Source organism: Grammomys surdaster, unplaced genomic scaffold, assembly GCF_004785775.1.
Source record: "Grammomys surdaster isolate TR1022 unplaced genomic scaffold, NIH_TR_1.0 126187, whole genome shotgun sequence".
NCBI lineage: Eukaryota > Metazoa > Chordata > Mammalia > Rodentia > Muridae > Grammomys > Grammomys surdaster.
The window spans coordinates 3,054,073-3,081,539 of NW_021620993.1; the positions used below are offsets into that span (position 1 = coordinate 3,054,073).

At 52.6% G+C, this 27,467-nt stretch overlaps 1 protein-coding gene across 3 annotated transcripts; it reads left to right on the plus strand.

Moving 5' to 3' along the window:
- Window positions 1-382: 382 nt before the first annotated feature.
- On the plus strand, window positions 383-27,467 carry Man2b2 (mannosidase alpha class 2B member 2). Of its 3 annotated transcripts, none has more exons than XM_028758233.1 (19): window positions 383-589; window positions 1,217-1,363; window positions 2,981-3,086; window positions 6,590-6,762; window positions 9,888-10,003; window positions 12,442-12,619; window positions 13,392-13,590; window positions 15,770-15,960; window positions 16,709-16,850; window positions 18,134-18,318; window positions 18,800-19,071; window positions 19,873-20,064; window positions 20,419-20,671; window positions 21,048-21,158; window positions 21,248-21,461; window positions 24,101-24,217; window positions 25,404-25,516; window positions 26,598-26,715; window positions 27,171-27,467. In XM_028758233.1, exons 1-19 carry the CDS (start codon window positions 452-454, stop codon window positions 27,263-27,265), a joined length of 3,060 nt encoding a protein of 1,019 aa, XP_028614066.1. In that variant the 5' UTR covers window positions 383-451; the 3' UTR covers window positions 27,266-27,467. The 3 variants fall into 3 exon arrangements, with proteins under 3 accessions (XP_028614066.1, XP_028614067.1, XP_028614068.1); XM_028758234.1 differs by having other exon boundaries at window positions 441-589; window positions 18,185-18,318; XM_028758235.1 differs by lacking the exons at window positions 15,770-15,960; window positions 16,709-16,850 and having other exon boundaries at window positions 441-589; window positions 18,185-18,318.

Here is a 27,467-nt window from a genome sequence, read left to right on the forward strand (position 1 = left end):
GGAAAGAAATTAAACACTTACCCAGCTCACCATCCAGGACTACAGAGTTGATTCTGAACCTGCCAACCTTGACACCTCCATCGCTGTGTCTGTAAAAGCCAGTTTCACTCCCTTAAAATGGACTCAAAAGTTTCAAGTTAAGCCACCCTGAGGCTGGAGGTCTGCGTGCGCGAGCGCATGTTATGCTGGAATGTTTCCCTCTGTGTAGACGACAGCAATCTCCAAGTCTGGAGGTGGTGGCCTTGAGCTGCAAGGCCACCAGCTGAGGACGAGAGCTGCACCATGCACTCCAGCCGACAGGGGGCGCCCTACCTCGCCAAGCTCCTGCCCTACGCGTGGGCTGGCTGCGCTCGCGCACTCCCGCCGACAGGCGGCGCCGCGGGTCCCGGACCCGGAAGTGGACCGCTCCACCCCGGACCCGCTGCCCGGGCAGCGTCCCACCCGCCCAGCTATGGGGCCGCTGCGCTGGCTGCCGCTGTTCGGCCAGCTGTTGCTGCTGTGGCCGCCGGCAGCCCGGCCCGCCGGCCCCATCCGGGCCTTCGTGGTGCCCCACAGTCACATGGACGTGGGCTGGGTCTACACGGTCCAGGTAAGTGTGCGGCGTTCCTGAGCTGCTTGCACAGTAGCTGCCTCCTGCGGGGTGCACTTGGCCCAGCCGGGAAGAGGGGCGGCCTGGGCTGCAGCCCCCACCCTGACCCTGCTGTCTGAGCCTCAGCCTCCGGCTGGCCACTTTCTGCCTCGGAGTCCTGGTGTTATATCTTATTAGATGGTCCCTGCAAAAGTTAAGGCAGGGGAGTGTGTCCCCGAAGTGTGGGTTGACAGGTAACCAATCTCAGGAATAAGCCTGGAGTAGCATAGGGTGGGGTTTCCAAGCAGGTGGATGTCAGCTGACTACAGGGAACTAGGCTGGCCTTCTGTGGTGCTGACATGAGGGCTCGCCAGTTCAGCTTCCTCTTCACCCAGCCAGATAAGCTTGGTATTGGACCTGTAACCTCATGGTTTAAGACCTTGGACAGAGAGGGCAGGGAGAGGCTTTCTGCCCACTGGCTCCAGTTCCTCGTCTGTAAATAGAGAGTGGTGATCCCTACCACGTACCCCTAGGCCTGAATACACTGGAAGTGTTAGGCACCAGGGTACTTGGTCTCTGAATCTTCTCTTTGGTCCTTTGGACTCACCACCACCCTTGGGGCCGTTGTGATGGCTTCCACCTCCCCAGGAAAGCATGCGGGCCTATGCAGCCAATGTCTACACCACCGTGGTGGCGGAACTGATCCGCGGGGAGCGGCGCCGCTTCATCGCTGTGGAGCAGGAATTCTTCCGGCTGTGGTGGGATGGTGTGGCCTCTGAGCAGCAGAAACAGCAGGTAAGGCAGGCACCGGAGTGTCAGCACATAGGTCCCTAGCTATCCCAAGAGATATAAGAAAGTCCCAGGAGGAGACTAGGTAGGGAGCTCCGGATATGCTCAGGGACATGCCAGCTGTAAAAAAGAGAGAGAGAGAGAGAGAGTGTTGTGGTCAGGGCCACTGCTCATAGACAGGGTGGTGTTATCTGCCTGTTCTTGGTAGGGGTCCGGACTTCCCCCCATACACAAGCAGTCCTCCCAAGAGGCATCAGGAGTTTGTGCTTAATTAACACCCAGGAGAACTTTGTCCCCTTCCCTATCTTCACACACTGAAACTCCCCTGCCCCTGGCTAGCCATGTTTGGGATCCCTGTGGCTCTGTGGCAGCTTAGTGTCACACACAGTACAGAGAATCTGGGATGCTTGGTGTCTGATCCTGCTGCTGGCATCTATAAGCCATGGCTTTCTCTTCTATAAGACAAGATACCTAGCTCCGGCCTCAGACAGCTCATGCTGAGGATTCTGAGGAAATACCTGGAGTTTGCCATTTGCATGTCCTAGCTATAGAGGATTGGTGCACAGACTTACAGATGAGGTGACTGTACCTCAAGGGTTTACAGTTAAAGAATAAACAGGTATGGTTTTGAAACAGGGCTGTCTGACTTTAGAGCCTGCCTCTTCCAATGGGGTCTATCTCCAACCCTCTGTGAGGAGTGTGGCTTCAGTGTAAAGTCCTAGGTAGGAATCTACTGGTGCAATTCCTGGAGGCCAGGGTTTTGTCTGCTGTGCTCTCTATGGAATCCCCAGTAGCTAGACACCTCTCCATATGTAATCAGTGCTTTGGGGTAAGCCACCTATAGATTTTACCCTCAACAGTCAAGCCAAAAGCAACATACCAACCGCCCACCCTCAGGCCACACTTTCCTCTTCCTATCCCTGAATCTCTTTATCTAACGGACATTCACTAGCAAGACCACCTTAAACCCCAGATAACAAGGTCTGTCTCCCTCTAAATTGCCAAGACCCCCAAAAGAGTCAGGATGAGGAGTTCCCCGAATTAAAGGAACTGAGTGAAAGATGACCATTTACTGGGACATGTGGTACCAGGTTAGATGGTGTGCCAGGGAGGTTCGCAGAGAGCTTGGGGTTACACAGTAGTCTTGGCATTCTGGTTCCCAGTCATGGTGATAAGACTAGGGTTAGCATCCTCCTCGTTCCTCTGAAGCACACAAAAGAGCTCAGAGTGAAGCAGGCTGCAGCCAGTTCATCCTGAGTGCTTCAGACAAAATAGAGTGAGGGGATAGATGTGGAAGTGTTCACTCAAGAATCCAAAAATGTGGCGATGAGTGGATCTGTGGAGGGGTATGAGGAAGCACTCTGTTCTGGTCTTGCAGTTTGTTTGTTTGTTTTAAAGTTATTTGAAAATTAAAAACACATTTACAGAATCAGGCATAGATCCAGGTCTCCGATAGCTGCCGTGGGTTATGTGCTTCTGAGTGCTGAGGGCGTGGAATCAACCAGGACAGTGTTCTGCTTTTGTGGAGTGAGCCAGGGTCTGGTGTTTGATGAAGGTCCCTGGGAAGTGCTGCAGAAGTGGGACCTATGACCTGGCTGTCTTCTTCTGCCCACCCATGACCAGGTCTGCCAGCTCCTGGATGAAGGACGCCTGGAGTTTGTTCTCGGAGGCCAGGTCATGCATGATGAGGCTGTGACCCACCTGGATGACCAGATCCTACAGCTCACAGGTTTGGAAGCTGCGCTCACTTCTTTATCATTGCGATAAGTAGCTGAGAAAAACAGCCAAACTGTTGGCTTGGCCTATATCGTTCAGCTTACAGTCCCTGGCTCTGTTGATGGAGGGCCTGTGGTGAGGCCAAACAGAAGCTGAACCATATAGATGAGGACACTATTGATCTCATGTGGATGGGAAGGAACCAGAGACAGCATGGACCTGCCCCAGTGGCATACATCCCCCAGTAGGCCCTACATCCTGAAATTTCCAATACCTCCCCATGGGACCAGGCCCCCAGCACGTGTGTCTATATGGGGGCTTCATATTCAAGCCACTGCGGTCACTCTGCCTGCCACTTAGAGGCCTGGAGTGGTAGATATGTATTGTGGATAGCCCTGGTCTTGTATTCTGATGCTAATTCCGCTTTCCTGGGAGGGGCTGCAGATAAGGAGTGAATCAGTATACCAGTTACTTCTTGTGAACCTTCTGTCCACCTTAACTTGTAAAATAAAGGCTAGAGTCAGTGACTGGGCAGTAGAAGGGGAGGTGTAATGGAAACATTTGGGGGAGAGGGAGAAAGAACAGGACAAGGAAGAGGGAGGAGGACACCAGGGGAGGCAAGATGGCTGTGGATGTCACCCTCGTGTCTCTAGCAGTCTCAGGTAGTTATTCATATCAAAATTAGTTAATTGGGATAATAATTCTAATTGTGTGGGCATCTTGTGTATTGAGTATTTACTGAAATATAAATCCATTGGTTAATCTCTAAGCATCTAGAGTTCTGATTTACTTGATTGTTGGGTGGCGTGGCAGCTGACCATGGGTTGAACGACAGTGGTGTCACCGGAGAACCTATTGAGATGAGAATACCCAGCTAGGCCAAGATAGTCAGCCAGTAATGCTAAATTCTGTAAACATGGCGCCAGAAGCAGAAGCTGTTGTATATGTCTGTCCTCCATGTCCTAAGTTCTGCCTTCTTCTCTTAGCAGAGCACAGAGGGAAACAGTGATCGTCTAGGTCTACAGGGATTTGAGTAGAGGTCAGTTGAGAACCAGATCAGGAGTTCTAGGATCATCATGGCCCCATGGACCTGTGGCCTTGGGCAAGAGATATATGTACCATCAAACTCCAGCTTCTTCACTGAGAGATTAGTTTGACATTCTTGAGAGAATTAAGTTGGGATAATTCATAGGACGTACTTTAAGTAGAATATATGATTCCCTAAGAAATACCCAGTAAATGTTACCTGCCTCTACCACCATCATCACCACACCTCCTCCATCACCATGGTCACTGCTGTTAGCATCAGCACCGTCACAACCACCATTATCCCCATTGCTGCTACCCTAGCCATTATTTCTACCCCATCACCATTATTATCATTACCGATATCACCATTATCACCAATACTACCACCGTCACCACTATCATCACTGCCACAATCGTCACCTTCACTCTGATCCCCATCACCACCGCTGACCTGTCACTGCTACTGCAGCACCATGTACCTTCTCCCCACCGTCACCTCCAGTTGCAGAGATATACTTTGCTCACCCAGCCCTCATGGAGGCTGAGGATGCCCTGGGATTCCTGGTTTTTCTTGTTTTGCACATGTGAAAACTGAGACCCGGGCGACTGGAGAGACACTCGGCAGATAGTTGCTGTTCTTGTAGAGGATCTGGGTACAGCTCCTAGAATCCACAGGAAGCTCAGGACTATCTGTAACTCCAGTTCCAGAGCACCCAATGCCCTCCTCTGGTCTCTGTGGGCACCTGCACTCACATACACCTACCCACCTGCATACACATATTTTTAAAAAGTAAATCTTAAAAATAGAGTTGTAAAAACTCAGACCCAGCAAGGGAAGCGGCTTCACCAAAGGCCAGAAGCCAATGTTAGAATCAGGGCCCATGACTGAGCAACAAGTCCCATGATCTCTGCATCCTGGCATTGGCCCAGCTTACCTATAAAGCACAAAGCATAACTCAACACACTGTAAGGATATTAGCACATTTCCTGGCTCTCTTTTGAGATGAGGGAGGGGATCTGCTCTTGAAAGCCATCAAGCTTATTAACCCACACATATTATTGGCTGTCTCCATAATCCATACTGTTGAAAGATAAACTCGGGCACATTAAAACTGTGAGGCTGATTTGCACAGCCAACAGCAGAATGCAAGCAATCCAGGGACGCATCGATGCAGTCGAAGGGGGACATTGGACAAACTCCTTGGTAGTTCCTGACTGCTTGAGCTTATCTTTCTTGAAGTTTGCACTGAGCTGGGTTTGTTTGTACATTCCCGGGCTGTGAAGAAGTCTTGGCCTCATGACTTATCAATCATTGATTGGGCTTACCCCATGGTCCTGTCAACTAGAAGATCACATGTTTTTATGGAAGGCAGTTAGCATGTCTTTGACTCACTGTATCCTTCACCACAGGCTGGCACTGTGCCCTGAACAGTTAGGGCTCTGCCAGTGTGGGAGTGACCTAGGGGACTCACCTGCCCAAGACACGATGCTGTTGACCATGTAGCCTCTTGCTCTATCCTCCCTGCTTCCTGCACATCCCAGCCTGCCCTGCTGGCAGAGTGATGCTAGGCGATGCCCCCTACCTGACCTTTACCTCCTCTGCACACCGGACTCACCAGTGCATAATCCTCCTCCATCCCTCTTTCCCTTCCTGACAGTCCTTGCTCTGTGTACCTCAACCTTGCTTATAGCTTGCTGCTCTGCTTCCAAATCCTGGCATCATCTGGATCTCAGTCAGAGCTCCCAAGCCTGGAGTGTCACTGAATTGTTGTCTCACTGTATCACTTTCCTGCCATGCAGACCACAGACCCATTGGGTGGTAGGAAGACAGTGCTTGGGGCAAGACCTGGCGTGAGCTAGTCAGCAGTTCATTCAGCACATTGAGTTCCTTTCTTCTGTAGCCCTGAACCCAGTGACTGTTCCATTGTGAAGGCTTCTGAAGGTGTTCGAGAAGACAAGTGGCTGGATGAGTCTGACCCAGAATGCTTTGCTCTGTAACAAACTGCCCCCAAACCTAGTACGTCCAACAGCAAACATTTAGTATGCCCATTTTCTGGATGGTGACCTCAGGGACCCTTGGAGTGGCCTTCAGGGTGTTAGGCCTGGCTGTATAATCTGAGGCAGGAATATTCGCCCGCAAGTTCGCTCACCCAGTCCTGAGGAGGACTTCGGGCGCGCTCACCCAGTCCTGAGGAGGACTTTGGGATCACGCAGAATGATGTTGCTGGGGGCGTGTTTCAGTTTTGCAGATTGAAAGTTCTGGTACTGAATGGTGGTAGATGTGAATGTAGTTAACTCTAAGAACTGTATATCTAGAGGTAAATTATTTCGATGTATACACTTAAGAGTTAATATAAAACTGTCCTCCGCAGCCCTCAGGACCTGCCCAACCTCTCTGAAGCCTCACAGGGTACCCAGAGAGCCAGGGTGAGGGTGATGGAAGATGCCACCCTGGTGAGCCCCGCTAGGTGACTCCTGTCTTTGCAGAAGGACATGGCTTTCTCTATGAAACCTTTGGAATCCGGCCACGGTTCTCCTGGCATGTGGACCCCTTTGGTGCATCAGCGACGACCCCTACCCTGTTTGCCCTGGCGGGCTTCAATGCCCACCTCATCTCCCGGATTGACTACAACCTCAAGGATGCCATGCAGGAAGCTCAGGTATGTCCCACGCCATACCTACCGTCAGCTCCTGCTCCCTTCCTGCCCTTCACTGGGTTTTGTGGCAACTGCCTGGCCCTGGTCTGACTCCTGTAGCTGCCTCCAAGAATGGCTTCCTGACCCCAGGCCTTTCCACCTTTAGCTGGGCCCGGGCCTGGGCTGGCTCCTTCCTAGAGTTGTTCATGAGAATCAGGGCTGAGCTGCACTCTGGAAATGCTGATGAAGGATTAGAGGGACGGGGAGGGTGTGTTCAGCTGGGGGCATCACACACAAGCAGCATTAATGGGTTGATTGTGCTGTCCTGGTGCTGGCTGCATTCAGCCGGCATCTCCATCAGTGATGAAGCTGCACTGGAGGTGAGGTGTCAGGTACGCCTGGGCCCAGGGCAGAGGACCTGTGCCCTCACAGCGCTAGAGGCTAGGGGCGCATTGAGGGGCGTGTTGAGGGTCTCAACATTCCCACGTTTTGGTTTAATTAAAAGAGAAAAATTAGAAAAAAAGTGACAGTGAAGCAGGAATAGGGTCGTCATGATATCTGGCTACTTCCTGCTGGCATTGGGGTGACATGTCTTTAGGGGGAACCTAGAAGAATGGGTATGGAGGATGTTTGTCCAGTCTCTCTCCTTGGCACGCCAGTGGCCATTTTCTCTTCTTCTCTCCACTGCAGTGTCTACGTCTTATGTCTACGTCTCCCATCTCATACTTCCCTTTAAACAACCTTTCTCCTCCCTTTGCCCCCGCTCCTTCCCCTTCCCGCTCCTCTTCCTCGCTGCCTTCCGCCTCATCTCTCCTCTTCTCTGTCCTCCTCTCTTTACTTTTTGCTGGTCTGCTCTGTTCTAGTAGCACTAGGGATTACAACCAGGGCCACCTTACAATGCTCGGCAAACGCTCTGCCTCTGGGCTATGCCCACTCCCTTTACATATGGACACCAGTCCTTCTGTGTTAGGGATCCTTCTTTTTTAAGATTTACTTTTTTTTTTCCTTTTCCAAAAGGGAGGGGGTTTATTCAGGGCAGAGGGCAAAGATGGGGAGAGAAGCAGGAGAAGATGGTGGAGAAAGAGGAGAGAGAGAGAAGAGAAGTAGAGGCCGGCCATGACCACGTGGAGAGAGGGGGAAGGGAAAGGAGGAAGAACGAGGGGACAGAGAGAAGCTAGAGGCAAGGGAGTAAGAGAGTAAGAGAGAGAGGAGGCAAGCAGCCCCTTTTATAGTGGGCAGGCCTACCTGGCTGTTGCCAGGTAACTGTGGGGAGGAGCATACCTGGGTGTTGCCAGATAACTGTGGAGGTGGAGTTTAGACAGAATACTAACATTCCCACGTTTTGGTTTAATTAAAAGAGAAAAATTAGAAAAAAAGTGACAGTGAAGCAGGAATAGGGTCGTCGTGATATCTGGCTACTTCCTGCTGGCATTGGGGTGACATGTCTTTAGGGGGAACCTAGAAGAATGGGTATGGAGGATGTTTGTCCAGTCTTAGGAGACTTGGCTGTTTCCTGCTGTCCTGGGTCTATGGAGCAAGCCATCTGGGGATAGGTCAGAAGGAACAGGTCCAGTAGAAGCAGCTGTGTGTGTGACAGGAGATGGAGCATCTGGAGATTGCTTCTCTGGAGCTGCTTTGGGTGTGCCTGGACTTGACAAGATCTGGATGGTGTCTATTTGGTCCATGAGAAGTAGATCTGAGTGGGTTTCCTGTAGCTTATAAGTTATAAGTTTACAAAAGAGATAACAGCATGAGTTAACAACATGAGCAGTCTTTAAGATGAGCCTTTGTTGGATCGTATAGTGGAATGTTTTATTAGAGTTACGCAAGTTTATAGGAAAAGATTTTTTTCATTTATTTTATGCATGAGTATACTCTCACTGTCTTCAGACACACCAGAAGAGGGCATTGGATCCCAGTACAGATGGTTGTGAGCCACCGTGTGGTTGCTGGGAATTTAACTCAGGACCTTCTTAAGAGCAGTCAGTACTCTTAACCACTGAGCCATCTCTCCAGCCCCCCAAAAGTATTTTTTTGTTTGTTTGTTTTTCAAGACAGGGTTTCTCTGTGTAGCCCTGGCTGTCCTGGAACTCACTCTGTAGACCAGCCTGGCCTTGAACTCAGAAATCCACCTGCCTCTGCCTCCCAAGTGCTGAGATTAAAGGTGTACACCACCACTGCCCAGCTACTTTATTTTTAATAACATGCGAGTGCATCTTTGTGTGGATTATGTGTAAGAAGTTCAGAGGGTCAGATGCTCTGGAACTTGAGTTACAGGCAGTTGTGACTGCCTGACATGGCTACTGGGAACATGGCTCTGGTCCCCTAGAAGAGCAGTATATGTTGGTCACCATAGAGCCATCTCTCTAGCCCCAGTTAGGATCCTTCTCCATGGCTTGACTTGTCACAGCCACTCTGCACGGAGTGCCACTATGCTAAAAGAGAACATGTCTTTGTGCGAGGCACAGTTATAGTTCCCCTGCCTTGCAGATGGGGAGAGCAGAGCAGTGGTAGAACAGGCCAGCAAAAGTGACACTCAGGTCCCCTGGGCTGCAGGAGGGCATGATGAGAAGCATGTCATCGTCACTGGCAAAGTGCAGGCTGCTGCTCCCAAGCCTGTACACACACACACACACACACACACACACACACACACACACACACAGCTCAATTCACCTTGGATGGCCCTAGAGTACTGGGTATGGCTTCTCCCTGTTTTTCACTCAGAAGCCAGGTGGTAGATGGGTCTAGGGACTTGTACGGGGTCCCCAAGGCAGTGCTGGGCAGAACTGGCTCTGGAGCCCCAAACCTGCCTTAGGCTGTGTGAGACTAGACTGCATGGTATGAACTCTCCATGGCTGAGGATCCTCAAGCAGATCAGAATGAGCTTCTCTGAGGCCTGGTGGGAGTGTGGTGGGGACTTTACATGTGTGTCTCCTGAAGGCTGATCTCACAGCTACATGTGGCCCTGGTAGCACCTGGCTTGGGGGAGTCTTACAGAGGAGGTGACAAGAGGAGCCCTTGCCTCTGAGCCTTTGAAAGAGGCTGAAGGTGTGCGCATGCCACAGACTTGCAAAGGGGCTGAGGGAGGAGACCCAGGGTTCCAGCAAACACTGTCCTGGCCTTACCCCATTCTCCTTGGCTCACAGGGGCTGCAGTTCGTGTGGCATGGTTCCCCATCCCTGTCGGAGCAGCAGGAAATCTTCACTCACGTCATGGACCAATATAGCTACTGTACCCCGTCACACATCCCCTTCTCTAACAGGTAGGTCCCCCTGCCTGCAGCTGCCCTGCTTATCTGTGGACATCGCCTGCTCCTGGGAACAGCAGTGCAGGCCCTGGACCCTGTGGACAGCATTTTAGCAGTAGCTTCCCATGTCCACACATGAGGTTTCCCATGTCTACTACTCCAAAAACCAGGGTGGTTGACAGCTCAGAAAACAGAGATTTGCCGGGCAGTAGTGGCACATGCCTTTAATCTCACCACTTGGGAGGCAGAGACAGGTGAATTTCTGAGTTCCAGGCCAGCCTGGTCTACAGAGTGAGTTCCAGGACAGCCAGGGCTGCACAGAGAAACCCTGCCTGGAAAAACAAAAAAAAAATAAATAAATAAAAATAAAACAGAAGGGGGCTGGCGAGATGGCTCAGTGGTTAAGAGCACTGACTGCTCTTCCAGAGGTCATGAGTTCAAATCCCAGCAACCACATGGTGGCTAACAACCATCTGTAATGATATCTGATGCCCTCTTGTGGGGTGTCTGAAGACAGCTACAGTGTACTTACATATAATAAATAAAATAGAGAAAAAAAAAAAAATAAAAAAAAAATAAAACAGAAAACAGAGCTACTCCCAAAGTGTTGTCCCCAGCATTGTCCTCTGTTCCAAATGCATGCACACACAGGTGCATGTGCACACATGCACACATACATATGCAAGATGATTGATTTGTATGTATTGATTTATTTTTATGCTTCAGTTTATGCGCACCATGTGTGTACAGTGCCCAGGGAGGCCAGAAGATGGTGTTGGGTCCCCCTTGGAACTAGAGTTAAAAGGCAGTTGTGAGCCTCATAATGTGAGTGCTGGAAGCCAAACCCAAGTCCTTAGCAAGAGGTGCGCTCAACTACTGAGCCTGCTCTCCTGCCCCAAGGATGAGGTTTTGTTATAGCCCTCACAAGGACATTGCACTTTGACTTTGATGGGACCCTGCCTGCTCCAGGCCTCAGCTGCCCTCATTTACAAGGTGAGAAATTTGAGCCCGCTGATACCTAGGAACCCCAGCACTGTGCCTCCTTTTTCGACTTCCCCTCATTGTGCCTCGGAGCCTCGTCACCCTCCAGCTCTCCTTCCTGCTTCAATGGGATTGTCCCTTGTCCCAGTGACCAGATGTCTTCCTGCCTCTGTTTACCTGGCCTGGAAGAGAGAGCTAGTTACAGGGAAAGGCACAGGGCCATGATGGGGGTGGGGGGGGTATTTCTCAGCTGTGAGGACAGTTGTCGCCACATGCACCTGTCTGGCCTGGCTTTGCTGTGGGGTTAGCTGGAAAGTCAGTTGTTAGCTAAACCTGTAACCCAATGTCCTCACCCCGTCAGGGATTACCATGTACAGGTGTCAGGGACAGAGAGGGGTAGGGTCACAACCCAGAAGTACCACACTGTCTCATAGAACCAGCTGTCATGTGCCCTGTGGTGAGGAGGTCCCTGCAGGCTGACAACAGACAGCCTGTGCTCTAAAGTCTGGCAGGCCTGGGTTCAAACCCTGGCTCTGCCCTTGTGTCTGGGAGTCTGCATGTGAGGTGCTCTGGGAGTGGAGATCGAGCAGACAGGAGGCAGGAACAACACTTGGAGTGGCCTTGCCGTCTGCCAGGCTTCTCTGCCAGGCTTTGTGTCTAGCTTTTATACCACAAGCTGTTTCTATTGCTTTTCCCATGGACTCGTTGTTTATCAAGGAGAGACAGGGCTTGGCAAAGGTGGCCCAGTGCTGCGTGGCATGAACAGTGATGGTACTGCCCGGGGCTCTCTAGACCATGAGGCCAGGAGAACCTGTTAGGAAGTGACCCTGTTGCTATAAAAAAAAAAACCTCTGATGTTTGCTCATCACAGATTTGGGGTGGGCCTTGAGAGATTTTTTTTTTTTAAATTGCTTGATTGGTTGGGTTGTTCTGGTTTGTTTGCTTGATTGGTTGGGTTGTTCTGGTTTGTTTGTTTTTTTTTTTCTTCGATTTTTTTATGTGTATGAATGCTTTTCCTGCATGTACGTATGTGTACTAGTACCTATAGAGGACACTGGATCCACTGGGATTAGAGTCACAGATATTTGTGAGTCTTCACGTAGGTGCTGGGTTTCAAACTCTGGTCCTCTACAGGAGATGGCTCAGGACTCCTAAGCCATGTCTCCAGCCCCTGGTTTTGTTTTTCCTGATGCAGTTTCTTCTGACTGTAGCCCAGGCTGGCCTTAAACTTGTATGAGATTTCCTGTTTCAGCCTGGTGAGCGCTAGGGGTCACAGATGTGGGCCATTGATCTCAGCTTTGATTTTTATCTACTGGCATTACTTTTTAAAATCTAAACTACTGGTATTTGGGGAAGTTTTCTACCCAAGATGAATTCAACCCCAGCCTCAACCAAGCAAGGAGGTGACAGACCATGCGTAATCTTAAGCCTCTTCATTGGGTCTCTTCTGCTCAGCCTCTGTCCTTCCTCAGGTCTGGATTTTACTGGAACGGTGTGGCCGTCTTCCCAGAGCCACCCCCAGATGGTGTGTATCCTAACATGAGCGAGCCTGTCACCGTAGCCAACATCCACCTCTACGCCGAGGCTCTGGTGGCCAACGTTAAACAGAGGGTTGCGTGGTTCCGGACCCCCCACGTCCTCTGGCCCTGGGTATGGCATGTTCCGCTTGTGTGTCCTCAATACTGCCAGGGCCTGCCATGCAGCCTATGGCAGGAATAGCCTGCGCTTAAGGCAAGCTCTAATCTAGCCCATCTCTACCCAGCTCTCAATGCTTCATCCATCCCTGCAGGCCGTAGGTCACCTGTCCAGGTCCAGACAGAATGCCACCCCTTTCTACTTGCACAGCTAGGTAGCTGTGTAGCCTCAGGACAATTCCTTAACACCTCTGAGCCCCAGATCCCTGCTTCTAAATGGATTCCAGAAATACCTTATAGTGATACCAGTTAGATGGATGAGACAAATACCCTGCAGATCAGTCAGCTTACTAATGATGACAGGGTATGGGGCTGTCCCCCAGGGATGCCCCTCTCATGAGCCTCATGGCAGATAGCGCTATAGATCCACTGCATTGAGGAGGCACCCGATGCATGTAGTGGAGAAGGTCAGCCTGGCTTTCAGTCCCGGGCCATGGGAGTGGTGGAGGTGGAGGTTGGTGTGGCTGGGAGGGAGGTTGTCCATCAGCCTGGTCCTGGTCCTGCTTGTGGTCAGGATGTGTGAATCAGGGCTATGAAATAAGCATTGTCACAGTTAATCCTAGTGATGGTTACTTTAGAGAGACCTGACAGCTACAGGAGTCTTTCTGGTCCCCTTGTTGGCTAAGGAGAGTGGATGGGCTGCTGGGGGTGTCAATGATAAGCCCTCTTGCCCGGGCAAAGGCTCCAAAGGCTCCCAAAGGTTCAGACCGCTGTTCCGTGTCCTGCAGGGATGTGACAAGCAGTTCTTCAATGCCTCCGTGCAGTTTGACAACATGGACCCCCTGCTGGAGTACATCAACAACCATTCCGCCCAGTTTGGCATCTCGGTGCAGTACGCCACACTGAATGACTACTTCCAAGCCCTGCATGCCTCCAACATGACCTGGGGCATCCATGACCACCATGACTTCCTTCCCTATTCTTCAGGTATGAGCCTCGGGAGGCTGGGGGCAGTCAGTATCGGGCTACAGACCTACCTCCCAGTTCAGTGTAAGGTCAGGGGGTGAGGAATACCTCCTGCTTTTCCCACCTAGACAGCTGCTTCCCAGGGCCACACCTGTGCAGTCATGGGGCCCCTCCTGGGAGTGCCTTCCTCTCACTCTTCCTACATGCCCTTCCCCTGGGCAGCCCCTCCTCACACCAAGGGTGGGCAGTCCAGTGCCTCCTCTGTGTTCTGGAAGCCACCCTTTCTTCTTGCTCTGCTCTGCCATTATCACTGTGAGGGATGTCATCTGTATCCTGCCTGTGTCCCCAGAAAGGCCTGAGGACACAGCCTCCGCTCCCTGGCTGGTAGAAGTCTGAGAGCCGTGCAGCCTCATAGTAGGAACAGTGAAGGTTCTATTGTGTCAGGCAGGGACCATGACCCATCCAGTCCCTGCCCTCAGTTCTCCAAGATACAGGGAAGGCACCCAACCTCAACACCACCAGGCTGACACGCACTCCCTGCTGGTGGCTACGGTGGGCCCATGTCTGCGTAGTTTCCAGCAGAGAGCCAGGGCATGTAGAAAGTGTGCCTCCCCCCCCACCTCCCCCCACTCCATGCCCAAGCCCTGTCTCAGAACATCCCAGAGTATTGTCTTGTTGTGCCTTTGTTGTGGGGCTGGGGTACAGCTCAGTGACAGAGCACTCGTCTAGCTTGTGGAAGGCCTGGGCTCCATCCCCATGCCAAAAACAAAAGGCAGCTCTCTTCATTGCCTGTGTCACAGCCTGTCAAGGGCCCCAGAGCCCTGCTTTTTTGTATTTTTTTTTTCCTTTTGCTTTTGCTTTTGCTAGAGGAGAAGCCTAGGCAGCGTGGGTAGGATGCTGATTGGAACCCTTGAGCAGGACAGCTCCGAGACCAGAACATAGCCATGCCTGCCAGTGAGCTTTGCCCAGCCAGACACACACCAGCTGATCAGTCCAAGACTGGAGGAGGAGCCAAGCTTGGATAGAATCTGCTGGCTGACCATTTAGTACCATGTGATCACGGTGCCTGGAGCAGGGCCTGCCCATACTTTCCCATGCCACAGTGACACCTGTGAGCCCAACCCCGCCTGGTTTCATCAGTGAAGGATTAGGGAAGGAGACCCCTGTGAAGGGTGCTTCCCTTCTCCCCATTTCTTTCCCTTCCAAAGAAACTGCATACAAAGGCTCCAGCTGCAGGGTCCCCTTGACTTAGCTATTATAATTCTCAAGCCCTTGAGTAACACAGTGTGGGCAGACATGGAGGGGACGGGGGGCGGGGGAGGATGGGGAGGATAGGAATGTGGGCCGGGCCACAACAACTGTGGGATGGGATACGTTTTGTGATTATAGAGTCCTTGAGGGAGAGGTTTTGTCTGTGGGCATCAGAGCTGCGTGAGTGGATGTCATGTGTGCATGGCTAAATGAAGATGTCCTGGAGTTGGGGGTGAGGGATGCCAGGCTCACAGCTTGGGCAACTGAGTTGGCAGCGAGTTCCTAGCCTTCTACCCACTCCATTTGCTGGTGTTATTTGTCCACCTAACTGTGACCTTTCCTTGGAGCCTCGTGACTGACCACTCACTAGGGTCTGGTTCTACGGGTCCTATGGGGAAAGACTAGGAAATAGAGGCAGAAGCTAGACCTGGAAGAGGCAAGTTCCCATGCCCCACCTCTGTCCTGAGTCCCTATGCCCTCTGAGGGCTTTGGAAGGAAGGAACCCTACTGATATTACTCAAGCTGACCTGGAATTCCCTGAAGCCTACAGAGTCACATACAAAAGTCTCTGGCTGTTCAAGGCTCTTAGTTGCTGCTGCCCACTTAAGCCCGTGTCACCCCACTTCCCCCAACTCTCCAGCCTTTTGTGTATGTGGAGGCTGCATGCTTCTTAGGGGTGCTGAGGGCTGTCTTCTCTCCTGCTGTGATACTTCAGCGCCTACCTTGTCCAAGGCTACCCAGCCCAGCCTGATGTTCCCACAAAGCATCAGACCCTGTCCAGAAGTCCTAAGTCCTGGTCTCTCTGTGTGAGCCAGAGGTTCTGATATTACAGAGGTCCTGGGTGCTTCCCTGGGTGGCCTGGCAGAGCTAGTACTCTTAGGTATCCCCAGATCAGCATTCAGACCTCCAGGCTAGGCTCTCGGCCTCACTGCATGTTCTTACCCTCCAGAGCCACGGCAGGCCTGGACCGGCTTCTACACATCCCGGAGCACCCTCAAGGGTCTAGCAAGACAAGCCAGTGCCTTACTATATGCTGGGGAGTCCATGTTCACACGCTACATGTGGCCAGACCCCCATGGGACTCTAGACCCTACCTGGGCCCTACAGCAGCTCCAACAGCTCCGCTGGGCTGTGTCTGAGGTAAAGTTCCCCGAGTGGCCTTAGTGTGACTGGGTCCTCTCATGGTGTATGTTTCTCCATGCTTAGAGGCCCCACTGTATAGAAGAGGAAACTGAGGTCCCCTCTGGTCACAAGACTGGTGCCGTGTGAAACTGGGCCACAGCAGGACTCTAGGTCTTAAGACATCCACCCATTGGGTGACTTCCTTAAGCTTCACATCTGATTTGACAAAGAATAGAGAATAGACTGGCATCTGTGCCCTTCCTGGATCCAAATCTCAGCCCTCTGGTGGCCTTAGGCTCACGACTTTTCCTCTCTGGGCCCCATTTCACCCCACAGGATGTTGTGGCAATGGAATGGCATGGTGGCCATCTCCACCCACCTCCCTCCTCTGTATCGATGGGGAAACAAGAAGCCTTGTAGAGAGGCAGAGAGACTCAGTGTTCAGCAGAGCAGTGGACTATGTGGCTTCAGCCAAGGAACCTTAGTCTCCTGCTCCATGAGGAGACAGTCCACCTCTCCCTGGTGCAGTGAAGCCTCACTCCCCACACAGAGTGCACACAGGAAGCTGATGATAGAGGGAAAGCTGGGACCTTGCTAGAGGGAAGACTCAGGCAGGGCATTTCTGTGAGATCAGGAAAAGCTGGGCCAGTACTTGAGCTTGTGTCCCTGATGAGAGGGATGCTTGGCTTCTCCCCTGATGTTCAGGAAGCAGATGCCTTCCAGGACCAAGTCTGACACCCTTCTTCCTTGACTCTGACGGTGACAGGTCCAACATCATGATGCCATCACAGGCACTGAGTCCCCTAAGGTGGAGAGCATGTACATGGAACATCTCAGAATGGGGATGCTGGGTGTACGCAAGCTGATGGCTTCCATCGCCCTGGACAGGCCCCCAGTGTCTGGCACAGGTAACCCAGGTCCCTGCAGGGAGGCAGCGGCTTTGCTCTGAAAAGAATCTGGGGCCAGGAGTGATAGCAAAATACTTATAATCCCAGCATTAGGGAGGCAGAGGCAGGTAGATTTCTGTAAGTTCAAAGATACCTTAGTCTACATAATAAGTTCCAGGACAGCCAGAACTTAACAGAGAAATCCTGACTCAAAAAGTTAAAAAAGAGTCTGGGACAGAGGTGGAAACCAGAACCTCACATGAGCCTGAAGCCCGTGATCCCAACCATGGTGTGATCTTGTCAGCCGGTTCAGTACTTCAGGCCAGCTCTTCATCCTGGAATCCAGGATAGACTGGTGGGTGGCACAGTTGGACTGAGCAGGAACCACTGATGAGCTCTGAGTGTTTGCTAAGTCTACAATGCTCCTGTGCTATTTAATGCCTTGCATAGTCCATGACAAGGAGGCTCATCTTTGAACTGGGGACCTGAGGCTATGAGAGATCACAGCTCAGCTCAGGCTCAGGCTCACCAACAAGGGATGGCAAGAGCCAGACTTTGTACCCACTCCCTGTTATATTCTCTGACCCAGGCCTGCCTGGTCCAGCTTTTCCTCTCAAGCCTAGCTGGACTGCAGGTGACCTCCAGGCATCCATGGCCCAGCTTCTATGTCCATCAAATGTCACACGTGTACAGTGACCATTATGCAACAGGGATGTTTGAAACCAGTGAAATCAGGAGCAGCCAGGTTCGAGGCCCCAGGTCCCCAAGCCCTGCCTTGCTCCTCATGTGCTTTTTGCTGGCCCTTTCTAGCTTCTCCGGTCTTCTTCACTTCTGTGACAGGGTTTGGACTGTGTCTCCCACCTGCCCTACCCTTCCAGCTCTCTCTGTGTGACCCAATCTGGCCTATAGGTTCCATTCAGAGTTGGCCCAGACCAACCCTTCCCCAGGGGACACAAGTCTGAAAGAAAAGAATCTGGCTTGTGACATCGGTGCTGGGTAGGGCAGTACTGTGCCTTCCCTTGAGCACACAGGTAGGCTTACTCCAGCAGAAAGGAAGAATCAAAACGTGAACTTGGTAGAGGGGACAGCGAGGCCCGAAGAGGGAGGCTGGAGATCAAGCAGTGCATTCAAGGGTCTAGACATCACAGACGAACAGAAAGGGCACCAGACCCGCATTGTAAGAGCTTCTAGTGCTGGTCGGGCACTTGCAGCCTTGGATCAAGGCCACAGCCCGTCCTCTCTACATCTACCCTAAGGGCTCTGGGAGGCCAGGTCTTACCTACCTCATTCTCCCTCCTATCCAGGACCCCCCAAAGATATCATGGGGCCTCAAGCGACACCTGTTCTCTCTGCAGACACGAGCCCTGTGGGATACTCTGCCTCTGTCTACAACCCGCTGGCCTGGAAGATCACCACTATTATCACCCTGACTGTTGCTTTCCCCAGTGTCAGTGTCACCGATGAGTTGGGCCATCCAGTGTCAGCACAGGTATGGGTGAGAAGTCCTGCTGGAGAGCATTTGCTGTCTGCCACTTGGTAATCTCGTTCCACTGCACCTATGCGGCCCTGAGCATCTTAAAGAGGCACTGTAACAGAGGTGCCAAGGTTGGGGTGAGCTCAAGGCTGCCCCCCTATGCACTCCTGAGCCATTCGGTGTGAGTCACATAGTCTCCTCATTTTGTGCACCCCTACCCCCACTTCCAACCTCCCCCCATGCCCCACTGGCAGGATGGGGCAGGAGAAGACATAGAAAGGAGAAGTGAGTGGAAGGAAAGGCCCCAGAGATAATATATTCAGAGCTGGGGAGTGTCTCAGAGAACAAACCCAAAGCCTGTTAAAGATGTCATAGAAATCTTCAGGAGGTAGGAGACTACCTCTGCCTAGGCAGACAGTGAGCACCCACTCCAGACTGTGTGGCCAGAGTTATGAGGTGACTGAGGAAACTTCCTTTCCATGCTGCTGGCTTGTAGATTCAGAACTCTACAAAGGACCCTTCTGCGTACGACCTGCTCATCCTGACCACCATCCCAGGCCTCAGCTACCGGCACTACCAAGTCAGGCGCACCCTCGAGGACCAGGCAAGCACCAGGCTGGTCGCCCCAAGGGCCAACACCCTCAAGTTTAGTCTCAAACTGAGGAACCAGACCAGCCAGGAAGGCAAGCTCCTGGTGCCTGTGACAAATGACTGCTATACTTTGCTGTTCGACCAGGACACCAACATGTTACATAGCATTCGGGATAGGTAAGGTGAGGCCAGCGCTGCCTCCAAAGTGTGCCTAGGGCCTGGATACATGGGCAGTGTCCTGTGACCCCTTCTGTGCTCACCTTCCCGAGGGAAGGACCAGGTGATAGCAAGGCCCCATCCAGTTCTTGTGTCCTTTGAAGACAGCCTGGGCTGCTGTAAAAAGGCTGCTTCAGCTGTCTCTTTTCAGAGCCCTGACCCACAGACAAAGGGAAGACTGAAGGGCTTCAAGAGAAAAGTGCTCATGTGGTCTGCATCCCTAACTACAAAAACAGAGTTGTTGTTCAGGAAATGCTACATTGTTTAAAACAGAAAGGGCCTTTAAGTACTCTGGTCCCACCAGCAGCCCTCACCTGATCATCTATACACTGAGCCAGCCAGCCACTGCCCTGTGTATCTGTGTGTCCCTACCCACCCATGGGCCCATCCATCCACCCACTCACCCACATCCCTGGGATAAAGGGTGTGAAGGATCTCTGGCATGTGACACAGGGACGGCTTGAGTCAGCACGATGAGACTCACTCTTGTGCCAGTGAGGCTGCTGAAGAGCAGTCTGGGGACAGTGCTCCCTGATGACAACCTGTGCGCAGCCTCCGTCTTGTGACATCACCTGACAGCTCCTGGCTATGTGTACGATCAGAGGTTTTCCCTGAGGCTTCTGGTAGCTTTCTCAATCCCCTCCAGGACATTCACTCCCACCCCCACCCCCCGCTCCTGGTCCCCAGCCACACACATCCCTACTGCAGATGAGTGATCTTGAGTTGAGGGTGACACCAACCATTCTCCTCTCACCCCTGCAGACAGAGCAACCACACAGTACACATGACCCAAGAGTTCCTGGAGTATCAGGCCAACGGGGACGTGAAGCAGGGTCCCATTTCTGACAACTACCTCTTCGCACCCAATGATACCGCTGAGCCTTCCTGGGAAGCAGTGGGGATGGAGATGGTGGTGGGCGCGCTGGCAACGGACATAAGGCAGTACTTCTACAGGTGTGTCTCTGGGTGGGTGGGTCAATGAGCCAGTGTCTTCTCCCAGAACCCCTGTCCCTGTACTGGGGCATGGCTGTGGCACATGACTAGTCACTGATAGCTGCATGAGAGAATTGCTGTCCTCTGCCCATGCTTTTTGCATCTGCCTGAGCCATCATGTTGTGGGGAGCTGAGTCAGAGCATGGAAGAGGAGCTCCTGTTACTCCACGAACAGTCCAGGGCTTACGTGAATCTCCACAGGGTCCTCCCACTGGGTTGCTGTGCCATAGCTGCCTCTTGGCACCCAGCTTCCTATATGGAAGAAGGAGCCTCCAGCCAGCCCCTACAGCCCTCTCCTCCATGTCCCCTTCCCAGGAACATAACAGACCAGGATTACATCTATTCCATCAACACTCGTCTGGCCCACGTGCACCCGAGCCTTGCTGGGGAACTGCTCTGCCAACGGATAGAGCAGCAGTACCGAGTGGGCCCCCTGGACCTAAACCGTGAGGCCATTCTGAGGACCAGCAGCGACCTAAACACCCAGCAAGTCCTCTACTCTGACAACAATGGCTACCAGATGCAGCGGAGGCCCTACAAGGCTTTCAAGAGCAATCCCATCCCCCGGGTATGCCTGTAGCAGCTCCACGCTGTACCCAAGCATGTTTCTTCTGACCCTGCACCTACTCCTAGCAATCCCCTGGGGAGAGCTGTTTCAAAGGCCCTGATCAGAATCTGCCCTGTGGGCTCTGCATCCTGGCAAGGACCTACTTCCCTGCTACCTCTTTACTTTGTCATGGGGTCATTCTTGTTTGTCATGGGGTCATTCTTGTTTGTCATGGGGTCATTCTTGATGCCATGTGTGCTGAGCACTTAGCAGAGCCTAGAGCCCCATCAGTCAGGCTGCCCAGCCTGGAAGAAGCTCTCCCACTGTACCTAGGAGACAGCTGGTGTCTGCCTGATCCTATACTGAAGCTCCCACTGGTTGGCACTTGTGTCTGCAGAATTACTACCCCATGGTACAGTCAGCCTTCATTGAGGATGACAAGAGCAGGCTGGTGCTGCTGGCAGAGCGAGCGCATGGTGTCTCCAGCCAAGAGAATGGGCAGGTGGAGGTAAGAGAGGCCTAGCTGTCCCCTACGGGCCCTCACAGCCGTCCATAGCATGGCCAGGGCCAAGGAAGGACCTCGGGTGATTTCTGCAGGTAATGCTCCATCGGCGGCTGTGGAACAACCTGGCCTGGGACCTGAAGTACAACCTCACGCTGAATGACACCTCCGTTGTCCACTCAGTGCTCTGGCTTCTGCTGGGCCCTAAATCCACCACAACTGCCCTGCACCCGAGGAGTGGGGTGGCTCTGCAGCACAGGCCCGTCGTGTTGTTAAAAGAGCTAGCTGGTGAAGAGACGCCCGTTCACAGTGAGCATCACCACTGCCCAGGACATGCCCACCAGGAGTAGTGGCCTGTAAGAGGCTCCTGCCTCAGGTCGCTGCCCAGCTTTGGAGCAGGAAGGAAACTCAAAGTCTGAGTGCTATCTGTGGCTCCCTCGAGCTTACTCTGCTAGTCAGTACAGAGAGAGTCACGTGTGGTCCCCCCACCCTACCCCCTGCCTCTCTCTCCCCTCAGTCTTCTCCATCTCCTTCCTTGCTATGTCTTTTTCTTTCTTAACATGACCCTGCAACACCATAGAACTTCAAGTGTTAGAAGCACACCGCTTAAAAGCCTGGCTGTCTGACTCAGGGTAGGCTGTCAATACCTGAGAGTGCTTCTAGTCCAGGGGTGTCTAGCCCTTTGGCTTCTTCTAGCAGCATTAGACAGAGAATTGTCGTGGGCACACACATTAAATCCGGGAGTATGGACAATCTGTGGCCCACAGCTTGTGAGAGCATACATATGCATTTCCTGTGGTGTTGCAAAGTGACTGTCATCTGTAATGCCCACGTTTGAGAACTGTAGTCAGTTTCCAAAACAAACAAACAAAAAATCACTCAACGAGTTCAGCATCTTGAGTGAGTTTACGATCTCACTATGGCTGCATTGTAGCTGCCCTGGGCCACAGGTTAGACCCCTGCAGAACCTACCTAGTCATGATCTCAAGGCAGTGTTTGTGCTGTGCCTCCCCTAGGCCTCCTATAAGGCCACAGCTCTGTGTCTTATCTGGGATAGCAGGTCCTGGCATGCTGCATTTTTAAAGCATTTTTAAAGGTCCAGTGGTGCAGGCTCTGCAGGGTGAGGCCTTGAGAGAATGCAGCTCCATTCTCACACCTTCACCTGTGCTTTCTCCCTACTCACTGGCAGAGGTTTGCATTAGAGTGTTTGGTTTTCAAGCAGAGGCCTTCCTCCCAGGCATAAGAAGGCTGTCACACACCCCTGCGGAGAATGTCGCCTAAACTCTTGCCATGTGTAATGTTTAAGGTGCAATCTTTGTCCTGCAGGAGTTGTCAGTCAAGGTGACTTGAGAATGGGTGGGGGACATGCTCATTCAGAGAATGTTTGATGGGAACATACTGCCAAGGGCCTAGCACCTGATGTCTGGGGGAGCATGAAATACCCCACACATACACCTGGGGTTACCAGGGACCAGATGCAGAAATAGAACCTCTGGTTGAGCAGAGCCTGGGGAATTCATTAAGAGCCAGAGCCAGGCGTGGCAAGCCATGCCTGTGGTCTCAACACTTGGAGAGCTGAGGCAGCATTGCTATGTGTTCAAGGCCAGCTTGGTCTAAGCAGTGTGACCCCATCTTTAAAAAAGAGAAAGAAAAGAGAAGGGAAACAGAGAAAGGAGGGCCTGGATGAGAGTGCAGGACGGCTGTGGGTGTCTAGGGAGCAGGTATTCCTGGCAAGGCTTCCCACTCTGTCCTCATGCACACTGCAGACGGCCAGGTGGGGTATGCGCTCCCCCTAGTGGCTATGATCTTTACTGCAGGCAAAGATTCAGTATGTCTGAGAAGCAAGCATCTTGCTCTCCCTCTCCCCCACTCTCTCTCCCTCCCTCTCCTCCTTGAACAGCTGAGAGTCATGCTCTGAGGTCCAAATACTGCAGGGCCATAATTGAGCTCAAGACCTAGAGCCTCCATAAGCCATTCCCTCATCCTACCTGAGCTGTCTGCCTCCTCCCTCTGAGATAGGACTATATACCTATACCTCCTTGGCTACTCTCAGAGAACAGCTGCCTCCCACCATGTGAATCACATGCCTAGCTCTGTCACAGAACACCTGGGATAATCACCTTTAAAGTAAGGGATTTAATTTGGCTCACAGTTTCATGAACTTAGTCTGTGGCCACTTGTCTCTGTTGCTTTTTGGTGGCAGAGTACATCGTGGTGTGGGAATACAGGGCAGAGAACGGTTCATCTCATCATGGCTAAAAAGCAAAGAGGGAGAAGAAGGAGCTGGAGTCCCAGTGACCTTTACAAGGGCACGACCTAGTGACCTAACTTCCTCCCATAGGTCTCACCTCCTAAAATAGCCCATGGGATGGGGACAAGGTTTTTAGCACATGGGAGACAGGAGACCTAAATCTCACACCACGCAGAAGGAGCTGAAACTCCAACTTTTAGACCAGACTGAAGCAGTTCTAGGGACTGCTTGGTTCCTATTGGTTCCGTCTGAGTCAGGTGATCCATGCCTAGGCCAGTCCGTGTGACTTGAGTATGGTGCAAAGATGGCAGTGCCTGTTGGAAGTCAGAGTGGAAGGAGGGGTCAGGGCCTCTGTGGTGAAGAAAGAGGGAAGGCTTGCTACCTGAGTGTGAGCCAGTGTGTCCTTCTCTGGGCCTTAGTCTCCTCCTCTGGAGTCTGAAGTGGCCAGGTGACAAGTTCAAGTCCCTCCATAGCTTAACAGCAGCTGGATGTGGAGAGAGCAGCTTGGGGACAGGAAAGGCCTGTGGGGGCGGGGCGAGGGTCGACGGGGCCGGAGACAGGAACCCATGCTCACTGTGCTGCAGGGTGCGCATGGGTGACTGGGAGATGGCTGGAAGGGACAGAGGCCCTGCGTGGAAATTGAATCCCTAAATGAGTTAGTTCCAAAGACCCTCTTCACTATCTGTCTGCCTTCCAGGACCTCATGATCCCTGGCCTGTGACATTGCCCCCAAACCTGCACCTGCAGATCCTCAGCATACCTGGCTGGAAGTACAGCAGGAACCATACCCAGCACCTGAAGAACCTTCAGAGAGGTGAGGCAGCCGACCAGGGTGACTCTCTCCGCTAGCCCACCAGGCAGTCCTCACAGCTCTGCCAGGTCGCCTGTCCCCGCATTTGTTACATAGAAGACCAAGGGCTGCAGTCTAGTCTGTGAGCTGGGGCAGCGTGGTCCCAGCCTCTAGACCAGCCACACCCCTGTGTAGACAGATCCCATGAAGTCCCCAGACAGTGCCCTCGGGCTGCCCTGTGTTAGGATCTGTGTTCATCAACCTTTCTTCTCGTGACAAAGCACCTGAGGAAATCAGCTCAGGCGGCCAGGGCTGATGCAAGGAAACAACTCCAGGAGACAGAGCTGATCCAGCACACAGCTGTGGAAGTCACAGCCTGTCGTGACAGGGACCATGTGGAGGAGTAGCAGCTCAGTTCACGATGTAGTAAGCACAGACAGACAGACAAGTGTACACTTGCTGCCTTTCTCCTTTACTCTTGTTTTCTACTTGAACCTCCATGGGAAGGAAGATGGTGACACTCCTGGTGGGTCTTCCCACCTAGGTTGATCCTCACGGAGGACACTGAGAAAGTGCTGTGCCAATCTCCTAGGGGGTCTCTCGAGCCAATCACGCTGTCAATCAAGATCAGTCGTCACATGCTTCTTTCAGACAGTCCTCCTGCAGCCGCTAAGTGCCTCATGTCCACTCACCCTCAGAGCTGGGACAGCCCTGTTGTCAGGAGCTTCATTGGTTCCCTCAGCAGATGCTCCTTGAGGGTGCTGGAGGGCAGGGTCCCTGGTCTCTGAGCCCATTAGCCCGTGAGGACAATGAGGAGGGAAGCAGCCACAGAGGGCATGACACCTGCTAGGAAGCAACACACCTCTGTGCCCTTTGTGTTGAGGCACATGACCACAGCAGCTCGTGACCACACCCAACTCCAGAGCGGGCAGGAAGGAACAGGCTGGAGGATTTGAGGACACTGGCGTCTGCCCCTATGACATGCTAGAGGTCCAACATTGGGACAGCCTTATCTGGGTCCTGCCTCTTTGCACATGAGCCACGTGACCATGGACAAACGGCTGTCCCTCTGAGTGACAGCTGCAAGTGTGGGCCATGTTGCTCTCCTGAAGGGAGGCTGAGATCCTGAATGGAGTCCAGAGTGTAAAGTGCCAGGAAGAGCCTTGAGCTTGCTTGATAGGGGTCCTCACTGCCGTGTCCACACCCACAGGCCACCCAGGGATGTCACAGGCCAACCTGCACCGTGTGCTGCTGCGCCTGCATCACCTGTATGAAGCAGGGGAGGACCCCGTACTGTCTCGGCCTGCGACAGTGGATCTCAAGGTTAACTACCCATGCTTACCCCACCCCTGACCAGTCAGGCCTCCAGGAATGCTCTACCAAGGGGAAGCAACCCTGCCTGAAGTCCCGTCCTGAGCTACCCCTTAGTCAAAGGACCACTGGGCGTGTTTATAGACGGGGCTTACTGGACTCCAAGCATACGCTCTCCCTTCAGAGTACATGAGATCTCCCCGTCAGCACCACAGACCCCATCTGGTTCTTTCTCGTTTAATTTTGTGGGGGGAGGGTAGGTGTGTGGGAGAGCATGTGGCACACATGCATGTGTGTATGACTGTATAGACAGATGCATGCAGGTGTGCATGCTGTGCACACACTTGTGCACATGAGACCAGAACACACTGTCAGGGTGCCATCCTCTCGTTTCTCTACCTTATATTTTGAGACAGGGTCTCCATTGAACCTGGAACTCACTGGGTGGCTGGGCTGACCACTAAGCTTTAGACCGCCGCCCCTCCCCCTTGCCCCAGCACTGTGCTTACACACAAGGCAGGCACTTTACCAGCTGAGCCACCTCCTCAGAGCACTACAAAGCCTTTCAAACAACATGGACAGTCATCTGTGTCATCAGAAAACCTGTTCTCTCTTTGAACACCAGTTCTCCCTGGACTTTGTGGGAAAGGCGGCTTAGAGTCAGAATCTAAGGTCTGTGTCCAGGTACATGAGTGGTGTCAGGCTCTCTCAGTCCCCTGAGGCTAAGCCTCCCTACCTGCTAAGCTAGGGAAGTACAAGTTCTTGGCTCAAAAGGTGGCAGAGAGGCTCTGGGGAAATGGTGTGGGCACTATGCCTGCCATTTCTCAGGCTTCCAGGCTTCTCCCCATCTAGGGGCTTGCTCATCCAGCAGACCATCAAGGGAGGCACACACCTCAAGTCTTAGTTTCCTTACTTGGAACAGGTTGGCATCTGCTCTTGCAGATGAAATGAGCCAGGTGGTGTGTGAGGTGCTGAGGCAGAGACCCAGGACCCAAGGCGAAGTTGGCAGCTACCCTTCTCTTCTGGTGAAATGAGCTCCCTAGATCTGGAGTATCAACAGAGACCGCCCCTCCCTTTGATTCTGCCCCTGCAGGTAGCACTTGGAGGACTAGGGTCTGTGGTGGCCGTGGAGGAACGCTCACTCACAGGGACCTGGGATGTGCAGACACTGAAGCGCTGGCACTGGAGGACAAAGGATGGCCACCTAAAAGGTTTGGGACCCTTGGATATCCCTGCCAGGCTGGGAAACAACACAGACCTGTCCTGTGCTGGGTGGCCTCCAGATTAGGTTAAAACAGCTTTGGGTCAATACCCCTCCTGCCAGGGCTCCACATAGGTATATGTGTCTGTGCCCGTGTGGGGTTCAAGCCCCAGCAGGACTTGAAGAGAGCAGTGACGTCAGGGTAGGTTGGTTTTGGATAGTCCTACTCAGACCTTAGGTGTTCATTGCAGCCCCCACAGGGAAATCCGACTGGTGAACAGCACACCGCCCTTCAGTGTAGCCCCGGAGGAAGCTAAATAAGACCCTCTTCAGGAGGAGTCCCAAGAGGGGACAGCCACGGGCCATCACCAGGAGGGAGCGTAGCACACTGTAGGAATCCATTGTGCTATGAGGGGAGTCCAGGAGGAAGAGCCAAGCAGACAGAATTCCTTTGTCATCCCCCAGGCTACCCCACCTCACCACGAAGGTCTCCAGGAGACTCCATCGTCACTGTGTACCCCAAGGAAATCCGGACCTTCTTCATTCACTTCCAGCAGTGACATCGATGCAGTTGGCCCCAGACACATGGAACTGGGATCCCCACCCCACCCCCAAAAAACACAGTGAAGACAGACCCAGAGGGAGGAGCAAACTGCTCATCTGACAGCTGTGTGGCAGAAAGTGGCCATGTGGGGAAAGGGAATTCTCTCATTTTTTTCTAATAAAAATGTAAGGCCTGGGCTATTCCTTCCCATGTTCAAA